We start from the raw sequence: 18,946 nt of genomic DNA on the forward strand, positions 1-18,946 counted from the left end.
TTTTTTTCCTCACAGACCATGTAGAAGTTGATTTTTGACAATCCATGTGTTGGTGTCTTTCAGTGGAATTGGAACGTAAAATATGATTTTCCCTTTTCCTTTTCTCTTTTTAAGGATAAGCAGACTTTACTTGAGATTGAGATAGATGTATGTGCAACAGAGGAACATAATTCAGTTCAGGAGATTTTAGTTTTTAGTCGTATATAGTAGTAAATGTCAAAATTTCACCAGGTGAAGGGTTCTCCCAGAACACCATGCATATACTCATTTACAGTCTGTGCAACCAAGCGCATTAATTTACTGATCCACTGTGTAGTCGGGAGCCCAAGGTTGCATTTCTCCTCCAAATTTCACTCCGCAATGCAGCAAAATGTCCTCTATTCCATAGCAGTTCATCACCTTTTCTCCTTTCTGTCCATCCTTGCCAATTGGACCTTTTAGTCCAGGCTTGCCCTGAAAAAGATTTTCCATGAATTGTCTCACCAATGTTAATTGTTTTGGCCATTTATTTAAAATCCAAATATCAATATGAATAAGGCAGACTTACAGTTTTCCCCTCACTGCCTTTGCCTCCTGCATCGCCCTGAAACCAAAAAAAAAAAAACACCAGTGTCAGACATCACAGACAGCCACGACAGTCAGTAATCACTTCATCTAGGTACATCTTTCTAAATGATACATTAATATGATAATAATTTCCCAAAAGTGATATGTACTATTCAGAAGTGGTTATATAATGTTAAATATGATGTGAATACAGAATGGCTGTAATATCTACACAGAGTAAGTGACAATATAAATTAAAGATGAGAGTGTCTACTCAGTTTATGTTCATAATATTCAGAATACATTGCATCCAATGATTCAGGAAAAAACCCCAGTGTTGTGTCTCGTGTGAGTTTGAGGTGAACCACACTGCATTTAGACCAATACTTATTGACTCAGTTTGGAAATACCTTGAATGTAGTGAAATTTATCTAGTATTTCCATTATAAGATTACAATAAACCAAACAAAAGATGGCTTGGAAAAGGCTTAGTAATTTGCGCTCATTTCAAGCTTGAAGTAGTCTTGTTTTCTTGGCAGATAATTTTACTCATTTTAAGCATTTATTTCTAAAAAGAAGCAAAATTATCTGGCAATAGAATAAGAAAATTACAAGCTTGAAATATGTAATAATGTCTAGGTTTAGTAATCTTATAATCGGTTTATTGTAATCTTATAACACTAAATATTAAATAAATTTGACTATATAAGATAATATATAACTATATATAATTAGATAATTTCACTTGCTAAGATGATATGTTTTTTGCCGTAAATGAGAAGTTTGTAAAAACCAGTAAGGCATCGATACCTGAGTAAGAGTACATGGTTGTTTTTTTTTGTTTTTTTTTGTAATCGTCAATACCAATACTAAAACGAGCATTAATGAGTATTAATAGGATTAACATCACAGAACAGTTTATTTAGCTCTGTTTATGTTGCCCTGGTTTACACAGCGGCCATAAAAATGTGTATTCACGTCCTTAGGCTTCAGGCTCGTTCTTTCTAACACTGGCTGGTTGATTTTAAATGAAGTGCATTAGCCAGTAGCGTTGTAGTGGAGAGCGGGTTTGGTGTCACTTCAGTAAAGCACGTCTATACAGGTGTACTTAGAGTACGTTTTTGTTTTCGTTGCGTCAGAGTCCTCATTGTCAACCATCTACAGTAACTAATCGTTAAGTACAGTATACTTTAGATATTTTCTCACCCTTCTAGTGTTTGGCACAGCGTTAGTTACCGCCATGTGCTGCTAGCAGTGACCTCCTCATGCTGAGCTTTATGTTTAAGATGTTTTATCAGATATTGTAGGAAGATGCTGTAATTCCTCATGATATTTGGACGGAGAACAATTTGCAGTCTGCTTTGCTTTGATTGCATCATTAATCATGCAATATGTCCAGATCGCTGTCATTTTGCGCTGTCTGTTCATTAAGACAACAACGAACACTAGGCTTGCCTTGCATCCCGTGGTATCGGATCGCGGAGTATGGGAGTATCATTTATGAGTGCAAGTAAATGTGCACCAGTACTGGCATCGATGCCTCCATAGAAAAAAACATTAAAACCTTTAGATCACATCCTGCTTTACTTGTTCATGTTTACGTATGGAACATAAAAAGTCTATCAGTAGAACATGACTAATATACGTAATTGTGTTCAGCAAGGCAGACCTTTTCCCCTTTGAGTCCAGGCAGGCCAATTTGACCTGGTTCTCCCTGAGAAAGAAAAAAGAGGACAAAAAGATAATTAAAAAAGAAATATAATGAAAGTAATGAAGAAAGGATGGAAAAAGAGAATATTGGAAATACACTGCACAATAACATAGACAATTCAACGAAAGATGCAGTGCATGAGATCTAATATGATTCGCTTTCTATATATCTATGCCAATTTCTTCCTACAAAGCTCCTAAAATAAACAGCTGCACTCAGGAATAACATAACTCACCTGTTCTCCCTTCTGTCCAATTCCTGCCTCCCCTTTTCCCCCCTTCATCTGTAGATTCTGAGCTCCGAAAATACCACCATTCGTGGGGCACATACCACACGACTCGCCCTGACAAGGACAGAACAAGACAGATGGGTTTGGGAACCCAGCCTGAGTATTTCTGCCTGAACAGCAGAGAGATGCTTCATCTTTACGCTGTAATTCTGCAAAAGTCCGAACTCACCTTCTCCCCTTTGGCCCCTTCTAAGCCTCGCTCTCCCTGTGAAACAAACAGTGATGAAACATTCAGCTCTCTGTGAACACTTCACAGCTGAAAGCAGGAAGAGTAAAGATGGAGGACACAATGGACATGCACGGCTTGTCAAAACACGCTTTCTGCAGTGTCAAGTAAGCACTAGTTTTTGATAAATGATTTAATAACGGTAGTTCTTGGAGGTGAACTTAAGACTTTTAGACCTTGTTGTATAGACGTGCTTGTTTGATGCTTTTGGGACAGTTGTAATAAAAATTTGGTACCTCACACAACATCTAAGCTAGAGAAGCTCAACTGCATTACCGCATGCCAAACAGACACAAGCAGTGTTACAGTTGCCTGGCTGACAAGTAGGTTTAAGAACCAGAAAAAGGAAAAATAAAAGTTTTTATTAAAGAAGTATACACCTGTACACCTGCACATTCATGCAGTTATCTAATCCGCCAATCATGTGGCAGCAGCGCAATGCATACAATCATGCAGATACAGGTCGAGAGCTTCAGTTAACATTCACATCAAACATCAGAATGAAGGAAAAGTGTGGTCTCTGTGACTTTAACCATGGCATGGTTGTTGGTACCAGATGGACTGGTTTGAGTATTTCATAAACTGCTGATTTTCTGGGATTTTCACACACAATAGTCTGTAGAGTTTACACGGAATGGTGCGACAAACAAAAAACACTGACTGACACCTTGTCATTGAAAACAAGACAGTTCTGTGGATGGAAACAATCTTGGTGATAAGAGAGATAAGAAGAAAATAGCCAGATTGATTCCAGCTGCCAGGAAGGATACAGAAACTCAAATAAGGGTTTATTTTTATTTCCTCATATTTATAACTCTCTTTATAAATCTCCTCTGGTCTTTCTCATCAACAACGTGTTTCCTCCTGCAGACCCTCCACACAAACAGGATGTTTTTTGTTTGTTGCATCATTCTGTGTAAATTCTAGAGACTGTTGTGTGTGAAAATCCCAGGAGGTCAGCAGTTTCTGAAATACTCAAACCAGCCCATCTGGCACCAACAATCATGCCATGGTTAAAGTCACAGAGATCATACTTTTTCACCTTTCTGATGTTTGATGTGAACATTAACTGAAGCTCTTGACCTGACATGATTTTATGCATTGTGCTGCTGCTACATGATTGGCATGATTGGTGTTATATATATATATATATATATATATATATATATATATATATATATATATATATATATATATATATATATATATAAAACCCTTTGTGAATAAAATCACGAAATAAGAATATAATGAAATAAAAACAATGAAGTAATAACACTGTAGGTGTATCATGTCAAATAATTAGACAATTATCAGATGTATTTCTAGATGAAATCTCACATCTTACGATGTATAATCATTTTTATAGTGTACAAACGTACTTCAGGCCTTAGATGCATGTGGCATAAAATGTTAGCTCCACCCCTATTGGGCCTGTAATTAGCCCCACCCCTAGTCAGAGCCACTCAGTTCCACCTCCTTTCCTTACAAAGCAACTCACAACGCATAGCTTCCTCAGATGAGAGTGTGTTTGTTTGGACGTTTTCATTATTGCAATATTTTCATGCTCTAACAGTTACAAACCGCTCCTTTAATTGGTGACATTAAAACATGAATCGGCACAAACCTTTTCTCCTGCTTTTCCGTCTTTCCCTGAAGGGCCCTAGAAGGAGAAAAAAAAGATTCAAACTAAACCAGACTTACTCTCCATGATGGCACTTCTCTCTTACTCACTGATGCTGTATCACTTTATACACTTTACACCCATGCTCTCTCTCTCTCACTTTCTCACCCTCTCTACATTTATCTCTCATTTCTGCCCTTCCTTGCTCTCTCCATCTATCCTCCTCCTTTTCCCCAGGCCCAAATCTGACTATGAGGAATTGACTCTGACTTTACTGCAAATTGTTACAGAGAAATACACACCATCGTCTTATGGCAGGCCAAGCAGACTCTTACTTGGCAGATTTTATCCTTCTCACATAGTGGAACAGACAGTAAGACTAAATAGGTAAAAAAAAAAAAAAAAAGATGGAAGAGCAGAAAGCACACATTACGCTGCGAAGATTTCATCTCTGCCTCCTCGAGTGCGATGAAAGGGGGAAAAAACCTGCTGCTGTTGACAATGGAATAGGGGTTTTGTTTAGAGAAAAATCACCAGGCCTCAACAGATGAGTTATAAAAACGCTCCCAGTGGCTATAATTATGTGAGATAGAATATGATTATGTGGCTTGGTTGGTGGCAAGCGGAATAAGGGCATCGTTACTCATTGGATATAAACCCAGCAGGCTTGAAGCGTCGTTCCATCGGTTCAGAAAGTAAAAGCAAAAAAAAAAAAAAAAAAAAAAAAAGGTGAGGATTGCCTCCCACAAGGTAACCTAACTAAAAAATAGGCATTTGAAAGAGGAGTATGCCGAGGCAAGATAATATATTGACTTACTGCAGCACATGGAAAAGTCCTAGAATTCAGAGAGCAGGACTGTGGCCCTTTATTGTGCTCTTTTTAAACTTTTAAAGGATAATAAAAATAGCTAGTGCTCATGGGACCTTAGGATTTCACATCAATTCACACATCTATACTTGTGTCATGTCAGTGTAACAGGTTTGATCATGCTGTAGGTGTGAATGCTAGACAGAGATTCAAATGCTGTGCCATTATTCCATAGGACTTAGATGAGAGGAGAAAAATCTGAAAAATTAAAAATAGCCTTACTAGGCTTACTAGAAATTTCTAAATGATCTGTATGTATGAAAACACTGATAAGCACATTCATATTTGTTATCAGCAGAAATGAACTTACAGGCAAACCCTGCTCTCCTTTGCCTGGTGCTCCGGGTTCTCCTTTGGGACCAGGCTTCCCCTGAAGGATTGTGGTTTCACTCAAATCCTTTGGCAGCACTGGACAAACTTCACATGGTTCACCCTTAAATTGGCAAAAAATTATATTCAGAAAATATACAAATAATCAACAAAGGTTTACATGACTATATGTCCAGGGTTTATATGGCTGTCCAGGGTTCCCCACATATAGGCATAGTTAAGTAACTCACATAAGTGAACTAACGACTGCTCAAGTTCATTTAGTCTACGTTTTATATTTGATCGGTTCGGAGAAAACAATGAGCCATGTTTTCAATTTAGCATGAATGAAGCTCGGGGTCAGGGGAAGGGGAAGAAAATGAGGGAGAGGGAGGCGGAAAACACTGCAGTGCTGCAGAAACTAGAAGCAAATCCAGATGTGGCTTGCGCATGTCATGTGCAAGGAGTGGAGCATTCATTTCTACTGTAACTGCTCTGTGAGTTCATAGAGCAGTGAAAGATGAAGTTTGATTTTAATGAGAGCCAGAGCATGTTGCTGCTGCTGTAGCTCTACAGCTCCCCCATTACCTCTCTCTGTAGAATAAACCACTATAATGTAGTTACACACAACACGTTTACATGTCACAGAATGCAACCAATATATAAAGGTAATTCAAATCGATGTTTCACACTGCCGATGATATGGGATGGGACGGCACTCGGAACACTCTTCATGCTGCCTCAGACTGTTTATAACTGAGCTGCGCTTGAGCAGTTAAGAGCCGTGCAGTTCACTTTCCTGTTTATCAGGAGCTGAAAACATTGACATTAAAAGCTACTAATAAATTTTCTTTCTATTACTGTTGTTTACTTGTGCATGAGAGCCATGACTTCTAACAGTAAAACATGCTTACATTTACAATTTCACATAGACTATGTCATGGTTGGGAAGCCAGAATGGTTTCAGTTTACACCCAGATGCTATAAGGCAGCTCCGTCTCTTGCGGTTAACATTATTAAAAGCTATACTTGTTTATTTAAGACAAATCATTGACTGAAGTATTTCTGGATCAGTCATATATTCTGGCTATCAGAATAAAAGCGAAATAAATGTCTTGATGAAATAAATGTGTAAGTAGTCAACACAATAATTACTATATAAATATTATTTTGATGTGAAATTTCACATCTCAAAATATCTGTAAAGATATGTATAAAAGAGTCTACTAAAATATTTTTCAGATCTGTTAGAAACACCGCTGTATCATTTATACAAACACACACACAAAAAAATGAAATAAAATAAACAAAAACACCAAAAATTAAATTAAAAAAAACTAACTGAAAATAAAAGCATAAAAAATACATTTTAAAATAAATAAAAAATAAATAGAACAACAAACACACAAACAGTAAGATTGTTCTAGTCTAACAGTGTGACATAGTTTAATAATTGTAAATTGGTTTTTTATCCATTTTTAAAATTATGTAAGTCTACATGGTTTTGTGTTGGCTCACCTTTTCACCTTTGGGGCCACCTGGACCTCTTGGACCCTGCAAGCACCCAAAGCATGTCACCAAAGAAAACAGCGAGTGTTCATCAGCTTTTCCACTTCCACTTAAATTTACTTGTAGATTATAATTATAGAGATAATGACAATAGCGGAAGTGACATTGATTATGGTGCTGCACAGACAGTGCACATTCAGTTGCCTCTGAATAGTAAACAGCTTGAAATAAACTTCTTCACATGAAAGGATCATCACACTTACAGGATCACCCGTCGTCCCATTCTTCCCAGGTATCCCAGAATCCCCCTGGAACACAGAAATACAGATATTACTTTGATCAGGCACAGTTCTTTGAAACACCCCATGATGTAGTCATGAAGAGAGTCTGCTGAAGAGAAACAATTGTAGTTCAGTCTAACAAATTCGTACAATAATCAGTCAAATTTTGTTTCACTCACTTTATCTCCCTTTGATCCAGGTAGGCCTGGGCTCCCCTGAGTAAAAATAAAGAAGAGGATGACAAACGGTTCATCAGCCAGAATGACTATAATAAAGATACTTCCATATGAGTGTCACAAATCATTATGCACAGGGGTCCAGAAGTCTTTTACTTTAATCAGCCATTGAAAATGAATGCAATGCAATGTAAGAACGTATTGCAAAATTAATACTAATTCTGATGAAAGCATGTGCAATAATAAAGCATAAAGACTAACTGAGTCAATATTAGATGTTAGTTGTTAGCTGAAATGACAAAATCTAACAGTATGGGACTCAAAAACAAGTTAAAAAAACAGGTAAAAACCTGCAGGAGATGCCTTGTTGATGCCTTGCTTCGAGCTGACAGGAAGGCTACGATAACTTAAATAACCACTTGTTACAAACGTAGTGAGTAGAAAAGCATCCCAGAATGCACAACACATCAAACCTTGAGGTTGATGGGCTACAATAGCAGAAGTCCAGAAAAGGTTCCATCCTATCAGCCACAAACAGGAATCTAAGGCTACAATGGGCACCGTAACTGGACAGGTGAAAATTGGACAAAAGTCATTTGGTCTGATGAATCTTGATTTATGCTGCAACATGCAGACAGTAGGGTCAGAACTGGTCAGAATCCATGGACCCAACCTGCCTTGTGTTGACAGTTCTGGCTGGTGTGGGGAGAGTTTTCTGGGCACACTTTGGGCTCCTTATCAAACTGAGCATCATTTGAATGCCATTGCCTGTCTGAGTATTGTTGTTGAACATGTGCAACCCTTTATGGCAACAATTTACCCATCTTATAAAGGCTACTTGATAATGATGTCTGATAAGGCGCCATGCCACAAAGTCATCTCTAACTGTTTCCATGAACATGACAGTGTGTTCAGTGTACTTCAGCGACATTCCTAGGCACCAGATCTGAATCTAATAGTGCTCCTTTCAGATGAGGTAGAATGGAAGATTCGCAGCATGAATGTGCAGCTGACAAATCTTCAGCACGTGATGCAATCATGTCAGCATGGACTAGGAATGTTTCCAGCATCTTGTGGAATCCATGCCATGTAGAATTGGGGCGGTTATGAGAGCCAAAAAAAAAAAAAAAAAGGTTCTACCCAGTATTAGTATGGTGTTGCTAATAAAGTGTCCCATAAGTGTATGTGCATGTAATTAAATAAGTGTTTTATTCGTTTTTGAAAAATGATTAATATGTAATACGATGCACAGACTGATCAAGCCTGAGGACACACAGTCAAAATTCAATGTGGAGATAAGTGTAATATGAGACCTCATGATTAAGTGCTTACAGGTTTTCCTGGTATGCCAATGCCAGGAGGTCCAGGAGGTCCTGGTAGGCCTGGTTCTCCTGCAAGCCCCTCTGGACCAACAGAACCTGTGCTTCCCTTTTAAATCAGTCAAAGCAGTTGTAAGTTTTATATGCTACAGTGTGAAACACAAAGTGTAAAATCAATCTTTACATGACAAAATCGATCGCAAAGGATCAGTCAGTTTTACCTTCTGCCCTTTAGGACCTACAACACAAATAGATCCAGCACGACCCTAGAACAAGGCAGAGCGTTCCATCACTTTAAATGCCAACAGCAATGACACACACCACCAAAACACTGCAGATGTCATCTATTCAATCTAAAACAATCAGGTCATCAGTGAAGGTTGGTTTAACCAGATAAACAATTTAGAATTAAAACGAATTAAAACTGTAAACATGCACTAAGCAGTGAATCTGTTAGCGTACTCGTTTCCTGAAAAAAAAAAAAAAGATTAGGGTGTTTAAATCTTGGTTAATATGCTCTGACTCTCCATTTAAAAGAATCAATGGAGGAGAATTGATTTACGGGCCTTTGTTGGTCTAAGGTAATCTACGAGGCATTAAGGAGATTTAAGTTCTAAAGAGATCTTGCAGAAGAGGGAACAAGCGGCAGCAAGCAGCTTAAAGAGAGTGTAATTCCTTATAACGCTTTTAAAAAGCTGTGTACTATGAATGTATGGATTTTAAAGATCATGGAGGAGTCGCATGTGTGCACACGCTTAAGTAGTAGCAAGGTACATAGCAGACAATTACACCGAATATTGACTTATTTTCTTTGAAATGGGAGGACATTTGAAATGAAGATGTATTAATGTAGATTCTTGACATACATCTTTCCCTGGACTTCCAGTGAGACCTGGGGATCCGACCTCACCCTTCTGTCCTTTATCTCCCTGAAAGTGAAAGAGGAAAGAATGAGTGTGAATTAAATAGTAATAGAGAGAGACAGAGAGTGAAAAGCTCTGTGATTTCCCTTTAAGCTAACTGATCATTTTAATGGCACCCCTAAACTAAGTACCGGAAATTCAATAAACCGTAGTAACCATCAGATATACCCAAAGAAGAACAGTGCAAAACCATTAGTGCTTTATTTTTCACCTTAATTCCTAAAGCCGCCTCCCAGTTTCCAGACAGACCCTGAAATATAAGAGAATAAGGAACGGTTGAATCGAAGGGTGGAAACAGGATCAAGATATATCCCTCGGCTCAAGCAGAACCTCTCAAACAATCCATTGATCTCACACCAGCACACACTCACCGGTTCTCCTCGCTCTCCTTTTTCCCCCTTCACTCCTTCCGGACACTGCAAAACAAGCACACAGGCTCAGCAAAAAAAAAACTCTTGTCTGTCATGACGTCCTTTAATTATACAACAATCAATAGTGACATTGAAATGAAAGCTGAAGGTAAAGGTGAGGAACTTACTCGACCAGGAACTCCAGCTCCAGTGCAGTCCAGACCCTGCAGATGGATTAAAAGGATCACTGCATAGTGGTATAATATAATCCTCTTAAAAGGTATTCTAATGGTTCCGACCAAGAGAAGCACAAAGACAGTTTAATATCCTCTCATGATCGTCTCATAGCCTCCCATTAAGGAGATGGGCTTTGCTATTAATGTATCAGTAGACAATGCCAAAAATAATGAAAGCTTGGAAAAGTCAGCCTATTCAAAGAGACGCTTTGGCAAAAAAAAAAAGGAGCAGTCTCTAATGAGCCAGAGCTTAATGATGCCAAAACAAATGAAGCTCCCTGTGCACTCGCTGACTCGCTCGTCTAATCTCGGCAGGTCTGGGCCATGAATGACAGCTGTGCTTTTTTGTGCTTTGCCAAATGCAAGTCAGTGATAGTGAACAAATCACTAATTCTTACCCGCTCTCCTTTTTCTCCTTTCAGGCCACGCTGACCCGCTTCCCCTTCCTGGACGAGCTGCAACACAGTGTAGAACCTGTTATAACACAACATGCAAAACACCCCAATGCGGCCTGTGCATACATGGATCGTGCTCACACAAGCCGAGTGGAAGTGCATCATGCAGCGTGATGCTGTGTTTCACATCTCGAGCTGTAAATCCATCTTACATATTTTCTCTCCTAAAGCCGCTATCTTGGGTCCAAAGCATATTCATGCATATGGTGCAATACATGCTCGATATGTGGCAAACATTACTGTTATACCCACATTTTGATCCTCAGTGATCAACACACAGCCTGCGCACTAGGAGAAAAAGTAAAAAGCCAAATCATTTCACTGAACACACGGCGAATCAGAATTTCACATGTTGGACTGAGGATGGCAGTAAAGCACAGTTTAAAAACGAAGGACGGAGCAAAAAAAGACGGTGCATATAAGGAGGGGGTAAACAGCGAGGGAAGGGGTGGGGTAGATGGGGGGGTGGACGGGGGGTCCACTAGTGTGTCTCTTTAGCATGGCCTATCTCTCTCGCGGGAGATAAAGATCAGTAAGAACAGCAGGATCCCTACGGCAGCGCTGGCACACGCCAGCTGGAGCGCTACATGGGCAGGAGGGGGCACATGTGAACTAAAGCAAGTCATAAATAGCTGACACTTACAGCGGAAGGCCGTAATTAAAACAAAATCTACCACCCGTCGCGCCAGTAAGTCCTGCTTCGAGACCAGGCTGTTAAGGTATACTGACTGAAGCGAGCTAAAGCAAGGAGAGACAAGAGAGCGGGATAAAACAGGCCTTTTCTTCACTCTCCTGGCACAAGTGGTGCACTTACTCATCCTTTCCAATCATGCATCTGTAGGGAAGGGGGGTGGAAATGTGAAATATACCATTGTACATGTCGAGTTTTAACTCTTCAGTGGTGTGCTGGTTCTAAATGATCATCTTAAGTTGGCTAAATAAAAGACCTCACTTTTTTAAAATGAAAATGTTTCAACCCTCTTTCATGCAGCCATTTTAATTCATTAGGACATGTTCACTTCCCATTGCAAAGACTGTTTAATTCATCTGAAACCAGGTAAAATGTTTTCCCTCGCTCAGCCATAAGTGATTGAGAGTCTATGCAGCTGAAGTGCGAAATAGACTGACAGGAGATGTTTAGTATGCTAATTTGAAGCACTACTCAGTTATTGCACATGAGCGACAAAACAGGCAGGAAACCAGTGAGCCCCAGAAGATCGGTGCTGCATAATAACATACAAATCATTCTGCTGTCAGTGTATTATCTCAATTTTCAATCTCGGATGGTGTTAAAATTCTACCTCTGCTGCGGCTCCATACTCAGCTATCTGCTTATCATTTATTCTAAATTACAGAGCAGGTCAAAGGTCTGTTGGTGTGTAAGGAAGAGCTTTCAGCTTGAGCTCGAACTAGTGCAGCACATGTGGCAGATTCTTTTCTAAAGACAGGATTAAATGTTGTTTCTGCTGGCTTGGATTATGAGACTTACTTTTTCCGCCAAGTCTTTTGATCCATGGATAGGCTGTAAAAAATGAGCAAGGGATAAAAGTGGTCAGGATTCTTTTAAAGCTCTTCTTTGTCTATATACCAGCCACTTTTATAGGAAAATCTGTAGCTTTGCTAAATAATGTGGCAGCAGCGCAATGCATAAAATCATGCAGGTCAATCAGTTAATATTCAAATTCAGTTAATATCAAACATCAGAATGGGAAAAAAAAACTGTGATCAGTGACTTTGACCATGGCATGGTTGTTGGTGCCAGATGGGCTGGTTTTAGTATTTCAGTAACTGCTGATCTCCTGGGATTTTCAAACACAACAGTCTCTAGAGTTTACACAAAATTGCGAGGAAAAAAAAAAAAAAGTGCCTTATTGATGAGAGAAGTCAGAGGAGAATGGCCAGATTGGTTCGAGCTCACCTCAACTCATCACTCTTTAGGACCGTGGCGAGCAGGAAAGCATCTCAGAATACATAACACACTGAACCTTGAGGCCAGCAGGAGACAGCAGAAGACCACATCAAGTTCCACTCCTGTCAGCCAAGAACAGGGATCTGAGGCTATAGTGGGCACAGACTGGATTAGAAGATTGGAAAAAGATCAGGCAATGTTTTTTAGATCTTCAACTGTCCAGTTCTGCCTCAAGGTTTGACATGTTGTGCATTCTGAGATGCTTTTCTGCACACCACGGTTGTAAGTAGTGTTTTTTTCTGTCAGATCAAACCAGTTTGGCCATTCTCCTCTGACCTCTCTCATCAACAAGGCTTTTTTTTGTTTGTTTTCCACACCATCTTCTGTAAAATCTAGAGACTGCTGTGTGTGAAAATCCCAGAAAATCAGCAGTTTCTGAAATACTCCATGCCAAGTCATCGAGATCACATTTTTTTTCCCCATTCTGATTTTTGAGGAGAATGTTAACTGAAGCTCTTGTCCTGTATCTGCATGATTTTAGCTGACCGGATAACTGCAGGAATAAGCATGCTGTATAGGTGTTCCTATTAAAGTGGCCAGTGAGAGCATTTAAAATTTTTAACAAAGCATTTGTATTACGTCAGTGACATTTATATCTAATGTACATTTCTGAAGATTTATCATCAGCACATATACTAAAAAAAAAGATTTAAAGAATGGGGAAATGGGAGATCAAAAGAAGGAGAAATTTTTAAAAAGTGATGGAAAGAGAAGAAAAAGGAGAAGACCTGAAAAGGAAATGATGGCAAAGAATGAAATCTGATGAACACTGAGAAACTGGAGTGTGTGCTAGAGGATAGCGTGATCCTATCTCGTAACACTGGCTGCAGTTTATGTCCTGAGGAAATCACCAGTTTAGCCAATAGCCTTCATATTTTCAAGGTAGAGAGATTTGATTAATCGTTGGTCTGAAATGTTGCTTAAAATTACTCAGAGATTTTTTTTCATATGCTGTGTTTTGAAAAGTAAAGTCATGCAGAAAACAGTGAGGTAAAAGACACAATGGCAAATAAAACTGAGCACCTAATCTCCAGTTCTGCCTGCAGGACCAAGCAACATATTAAGATCCAAATAAAACTACACACACACAACACACACACACACACAAATGCACACACATTCTGCAGTGGAAGGCGAATGGTTCACACAGCTCCGGGCATGCACAAGACTGAAAAGCTTAACAGTGACGTGTTGTGAACACACAAGCATGGAATGTAGGCATTAATAATCCATGGCGTTTTGTTTAAGTCGGCTGCGATGATCTCACTAGAGCCGTGCCAGCGTGGCAGCGCAAGAGACGATTAATGTGACGACGCTGGGAATACATCAGTCTCCAACACACCGCCTGCATCTCATTAGCCACAGATACGCATGTGTGTGTGTGCACAGACTCCATGTGCTGTGCAACACCGAATGCCACATTATAGCTCTTGGGTCAGGAACAACAGCGAGCATGTGTGTGCGCAGGCATCCAGTGCAGAGGCGGCGGACACATCCATGGGAGAGTTTCCTTTTATAAATTGTCAGCATATAAACTTCACTTCCAGCAGGAGTTAAATTAACACTAATATCCAACAGCGATGGCTGGAAAAGGCTGTACGCACAAGAGAAAACCCAAAACAAGCACGAACATGCACACAAACAAAGCGTGTGCACACTACCATAAAACACCTCACTCTTTTTATTACATTACCACATTCTCTCCAGCTCAGGGGTCATCAGTTCCAGTCCTACAGGGCCGCAGTCTAGCACAGTTTGGTGATTTTTTTCTAGTACTCACCTGGTGAGTTCAATCATTGGTCTTTCAACAGGAAAATCACCAAACTGTGCTGGATCCCCCTGCAGGACGGTGATTACTTTCTAGCAAAATGAGATTGAGTCAATATGAATCCCAAAATGAAAAGCCAGTGAGCAGAAAGTCCTTTAAAAGATGATAAAAATTGTTTGGTGACTATGTATGTCATGGGACCTAGATTTCATTCAGACTGAGTATTTATTATGTTTCTTTTTTTTTTTTTTTTTGACAACATACTATATATGTGGTAGTCTGGGAAAACCCATCAGATATGAGTGAATTCTGGCAAATAGCAAAATACCAACAAAATTGAGTTTTTCTGCCTACAACATTATTTGACAACTTTAAAGAGCCATAAATATATATATTTCCTCACACAATGAATGTCTTTGGGTAAGCTGTTGCATAGCTGTGCACCAGTTTGTAATCAGATACTGTGAAATTGCAGTCAGAATGGAATCAATAAGTGCAATTTTAAAATGTTCTAACTTTATTTAGTTGAGATATATGCGAAAGAGAAACATATTTCAGTGTAGAAATGTCTGTGGTTTTCATAACTATATAAAGTATATAGTAGAAATTGGCAAGAGTTTAAGATGTGAAACGCAGGACCTGTCCACGCTGATGTTTTTAAAAACATAGTTTTTTCTCTGTTTTGGCCTCTACATGAAAACGATGTTTACTGTCCACAGAAAAACGGCTTTTTGGTCATTTAAAGCAAAGCGTTCGAAAATGCTCTCCAAGATTCAGAAATTTTAAAGCTCCGTTTTCACTGATTTTGAGTGGTTTTTTGTTATGAGTTATTATATGAATTTGCGTTTTTTTCCCACTGGTTTTGTACGGTTGGGAAAAACGTCTTTAAAGATTTCACAGCAACAACCTGTGAATGTCAATTGCAGTTTTGCGTACCTGAGGGATGTGCCAGGACTCCATTTATCATGGCGCTCACCAGGCTGTTAATTTGTGGTCTGGAATTTGATTAGGTGTTTGACATTTTTTTTTCGTTTTAGAACTTACACATTTTGCGTTCTCTACCATCCAATACGCAATGATCTTAATGTTGTTATTATTGGGGTATTTGACATAACATTTTATGACATACTGTCACTGGGCTGCCATGCTCATGTTAGCATGTTTGGGATTGGTGTGGATGGAGATCGTTTCGAAAACACTGTTCATGCGGATTAGGATTTTCTTCAAAACTGAGGAATAATAAAAAAAAAACATCGGCATATGTGCATCTGCATATGTGTTGATAGGGCTTTAATACAGAGCCAAAAAAAAGCAATCTCAAGATGAACCAAGACCAACCAAAAATAGACATTTTAAGCCAGACCAGAATAGCTCAGCAACAGATGTCCATGAACACTTCTGTTTTACTGCAGTAGGGTTTTGCTGTATTCTGAGGACACCGTGTAAATTCACAAAAATCTCGGCTGAAAAACCAGGGCAAGCATCATCCATGCTGGTTGTGAGACAGTTTTCCTAAATAAGACCAGATTAACCAGCAAGGTTCTTGTAACCCACCAACACCAAACCAGCAATAACCAGCAATATTCAGGTTGAATCCTGACTGTGCTAACATTTAAACAGTGGGAGGGTAAAAGTGGCAATTATTTAAACAAAGAGTACTCTTAAAGCACATACAGAATCCAACTCCTCCCATGCCACAGAAAAGACTACACACTAAAAGAAATAAGAGCTTTACCTTTCTGAACTCCTACTGTTAGCATGACTCACAAACTGTATAGAGATTAAGGAGCATGACTGTAGCTGTGTACTGAACGTAGGAAAAAAAAGTAGAGCAGAAAGTAAGAGAGCAATAAATGTAACAAAATGACTCACTTTTCCAGATGTACATATTGTACATATCGTGTTTGTGTGTCAAATTTGTGCTTGTGTTTTGTGTACATGAAAATTTAACTCTAGTTAAAAAAAAAAAAAATCTGGAATTGATCAAGGTACACATGTGCTTGTGTACTAGTGATGGAACAAACACATGGCAGATGTGAGAGAGCAGCTGAGGGCAGGAAACAGTGAGAATGTGTTCAAAAGATAAATCTCTCAGGAACACACATCTTTATTAACCCGCCAAATGACCCACAATGGTTTCTACCATATGCGGAAAAACATGAGCTTACTCCATGAGTAACCCCTAGCTAATAACCCAATTACTCTTTTTTTCTCTACTGTGCTTTGTTAGAAATATTGAAAAAGAGGACCAAATGCTTTACAAAGCAAGAAGGAAGAAGCAGACAAGATAAAACAAGCCCAGGCAAGCCAAATTTAACGGACATTGTTCTGTTATAAGCTCACGTTATTTAGCTACAAAAACATAGAAAGTTTGCTAATGTTATAGATAGGAGAATGGCTAGTGTTTCTTTAGCAAGCTAACTAAAGCTATTCCACAACTGAAGTGCTGTTTAGCCCTTGTACATTTTTAAAATGAAAACTTTATTGTTTATTATTTTTCAACACTTAATCTAAGAATATATATATATATTTCACCATTCAAAAAACATATGAACCCATCTCAGGAAAAGATATCTTAGGTTTCTTTGCTGAAAATGGTTGCAGCTTGCTCTTAAATGAGTAACAGGTTTGATCATCATCATAGAATTTATTTATCATCATAGAATTAGTAAATACGCCAAAAAAAATTCAGATTTTCAGTGTGGTCTCAGACTTTCGGACCCCATTGTACGTTTTAAATGTCTTTTACCTTTACATTGTGAATGAAATATCAGTGGGACACAAATGGCACCCTAATTGTAACCAAAGTGTGAAACGTTCAAGTATCTTAATGTTAAAAAATAACTCAACTTTACTTGCTAGCTTGTGAATTATTTAATGACGTATGTAGCTACTAATGGTCGGTAATCCTCATACTCGTAGTTTCTTTCAGAATGAACAAATGCAATTTCACCAACACCCCACAACAGTATTAGCTAGGCAGTAAACTAGCTAACATCAGCATGTGAGGAAGCTACGTTGCCTACACTGTGTGACGTTCCGTAAAACCGTGAAAGACCGTGAGTATTTTAATAATAAGGAGGAATTCAAATAGTCCTTGGAACAGTTAGGACCATCATTGACCGAACTGTCTAACACATTCAAAAAAATGAATGCAAATTTAACTCTATTTTTTTTCCTCATCCCTTTAGAAATTCTTTCTCTGGCCAGAGTACCCAGTCTGTGATGTGTGATATTTTTTCTACCACCCCAGGTCTCAATTTTCAGCCTGTGGTTGGTCCTGCTTATTTTCATAGGCAAGAACAGAGCTTTAAACCCATTACCGCTCTCTCGCTCTGGAAACAGGGGCAAACATCTATCACATGATTATACCTTATACCTCAGCTCTGCAACACACAAAGCAACCCAATTCCAAAGAGCTACTTCCTCCAAAGGTGTATTTTTGATACTTCAAGAATTCAAAGTACCGTAATTGGTTTTACAAGTTGCAACATTTGGTTTCCAGAGCCTTTGTTGGCTGATGAATTGGTTCTGGCAGAAAACAACATGCAAACAAAACAAAAAGAAGTTGGCCTATTTAGATTGGACTTGGAAAAAAGTCTTGAGGAGGGCGAAGGGGAAAAAATGAGAGCGAGAAAGAAGAGAGACAAACCTAAGTTCAATGGGTTTACATATGCTAATAACTGCTGAGCTGAACCTCTGGTTTGTAAAAGGCATGTTAGGAGCAGCTTTATTTGCAGTGCAAGCTGAGCCATCGGAGAACAAATAGATTGCAGCTGGGAACAGGGCACACACTCAAGTCATTAACAGAAGGGGAGATGAGCAAGGAGCAACAATTCACTCTGAATGCAAAATAGACAAAGGCAGCAAGTGATAAAGGGAATGAGAAGGCCAGGGAAACACAAAAATGGGAACAAAAAAAAAACAAAAGAAATATGAAAACTATAATCTGGACTACGCATCACTGGTAAAGCAGATCATTCATCTGCCAACATGCCTGTCTGTAAGTCAGATAAGAGTGTTCATTCATATTCAGTAAGCGCATTATCCTGCTCAGGGTTATGATGGACCACGTCATGGTGGACAGCGCTGATTATGTTAACTGTAGCATAGATATAGCTTTGGTTTTCCACTCATGTCTTCAGCTCTTGTTCTGCAGATAACCAAGTGCAGATTTTTCATCTGGACACAGGCTAATGCAAGCTAGGTTTCTCTTATCTAGGCTTTGGGAAGTGAGCTGCAATCTTTAAACACTGGCTTAATCAAAACCTTCTGACTAAAGAAGGTCCTGGGATTAAGCATTTCTTAAAGACACTCTTTCATTATCATGACTTTCAATGCTTTGTAAGTGTGTGTTTGTGTGTGTGTGTGTGTGTGGACTAAATATATA

The 18,946-nt window shown here is 38.9% G+C and overlaps 1 protein-coding gene across 7 annotated transcripts in view; it reads right to left on the bottom strand.

Annotated features, from left to right (window-relative positions):
* The window catches only part of col16a1 (collagen, type XVI, alpha 1), a 92,720-nt gene that overhangs the window by 37,177 nt on the left and 36,597 nt on the right, over window positions 1–18,946 (bottom strand). For 5 of the 7 annotated variants that reach the window (XM_053231405.1, XM_053231404.1, XM_026942393.3 and 2 more), the window contains exons 9-27: window positions 12,309–12,341; window positions 11,072–11,107; window positions 10,763–10,819; window positions 10,317–10,352; window positions 10,150–10,194; window positions 9,990–10,028; window positions 9,722–9,784; window positions 9,077–9,121; window positions 8,869–8,964; window positions 7,540–7,575; window positions 7,343–7,387; window positions 7,089–7,124; window positions 5,572–5,694; window positions 4,397–4,432; window positions 2,716–2,751; window positions 2,493–2,600; window positions 2,216–2,260; window positions 548–583; window positions 400–453 (exon numbers count right to left, since the gene is read on the bottom strand). In XM_053231405.1, coding sequence (XP_053087380.1) covers window positions 400–453; window positions 548–583; window positions 2,216–2,260; window positions 2,493–2,600; window positions 2,716–2,751; window positions 4,397–4,432; window positions 5,572–5,694; window positions 7,089–7,124; window positions 7,343–7,387; window positions 7,540–7,575; window positions 8,869–8,964; window positions 9,077–9,121; window positions 9,722–9,784; window positions 9,990–10,028; window positions 10,150–10,194; window positions 10,317–10,352; window positions 10,763–10,819; window positions 11,072–11,107; window positions 12,309–12,341 — 1,005 coding nt within the window. The remainder of the gene's footprint in view (window positions 1–399; window positions 454–547; window positions 584–2,215; window positions 2,261–2,492; window positions 2,601–2,715; window positions 2,752–4,396; window positions 4,433–5,571; window positions 5,695–7,088; window positions 7,125–7,342; window positions 7,388–7,539; window positions 7,576–8,868; window positions 8,965–9,076; window positions 9,122–9,721; window positions 9,785–9,989; window positions 10,029–10,149; window positions 10,195–10,316; window positions 10,353–10,762; window positions 10,820–11,071; window positions 11,108–12,308; window positions 12,342–18,946) is intronic. The other 2 variants (XM_026942394.3, XM_026942396.3) reach the window with 2 other exon arrangements.

Source organism: Pangasianodon hypophthalmus, chromosome 29, assembly GCF_027358585.1.
Source record: "Pangasianodon hypophthalmus isolate fPanHyp1 chromosome 29, fPanHyp1.pri, whole genome shotgun sequence".
In the NCBI taxonomy this organism is placed as follows: Eukaryota; Metazoa; Chordata; class Actinopteri; order Siluriformes; family Pangasiidae; genus Pangasianodon; species Pangasianodon hypophthalmus.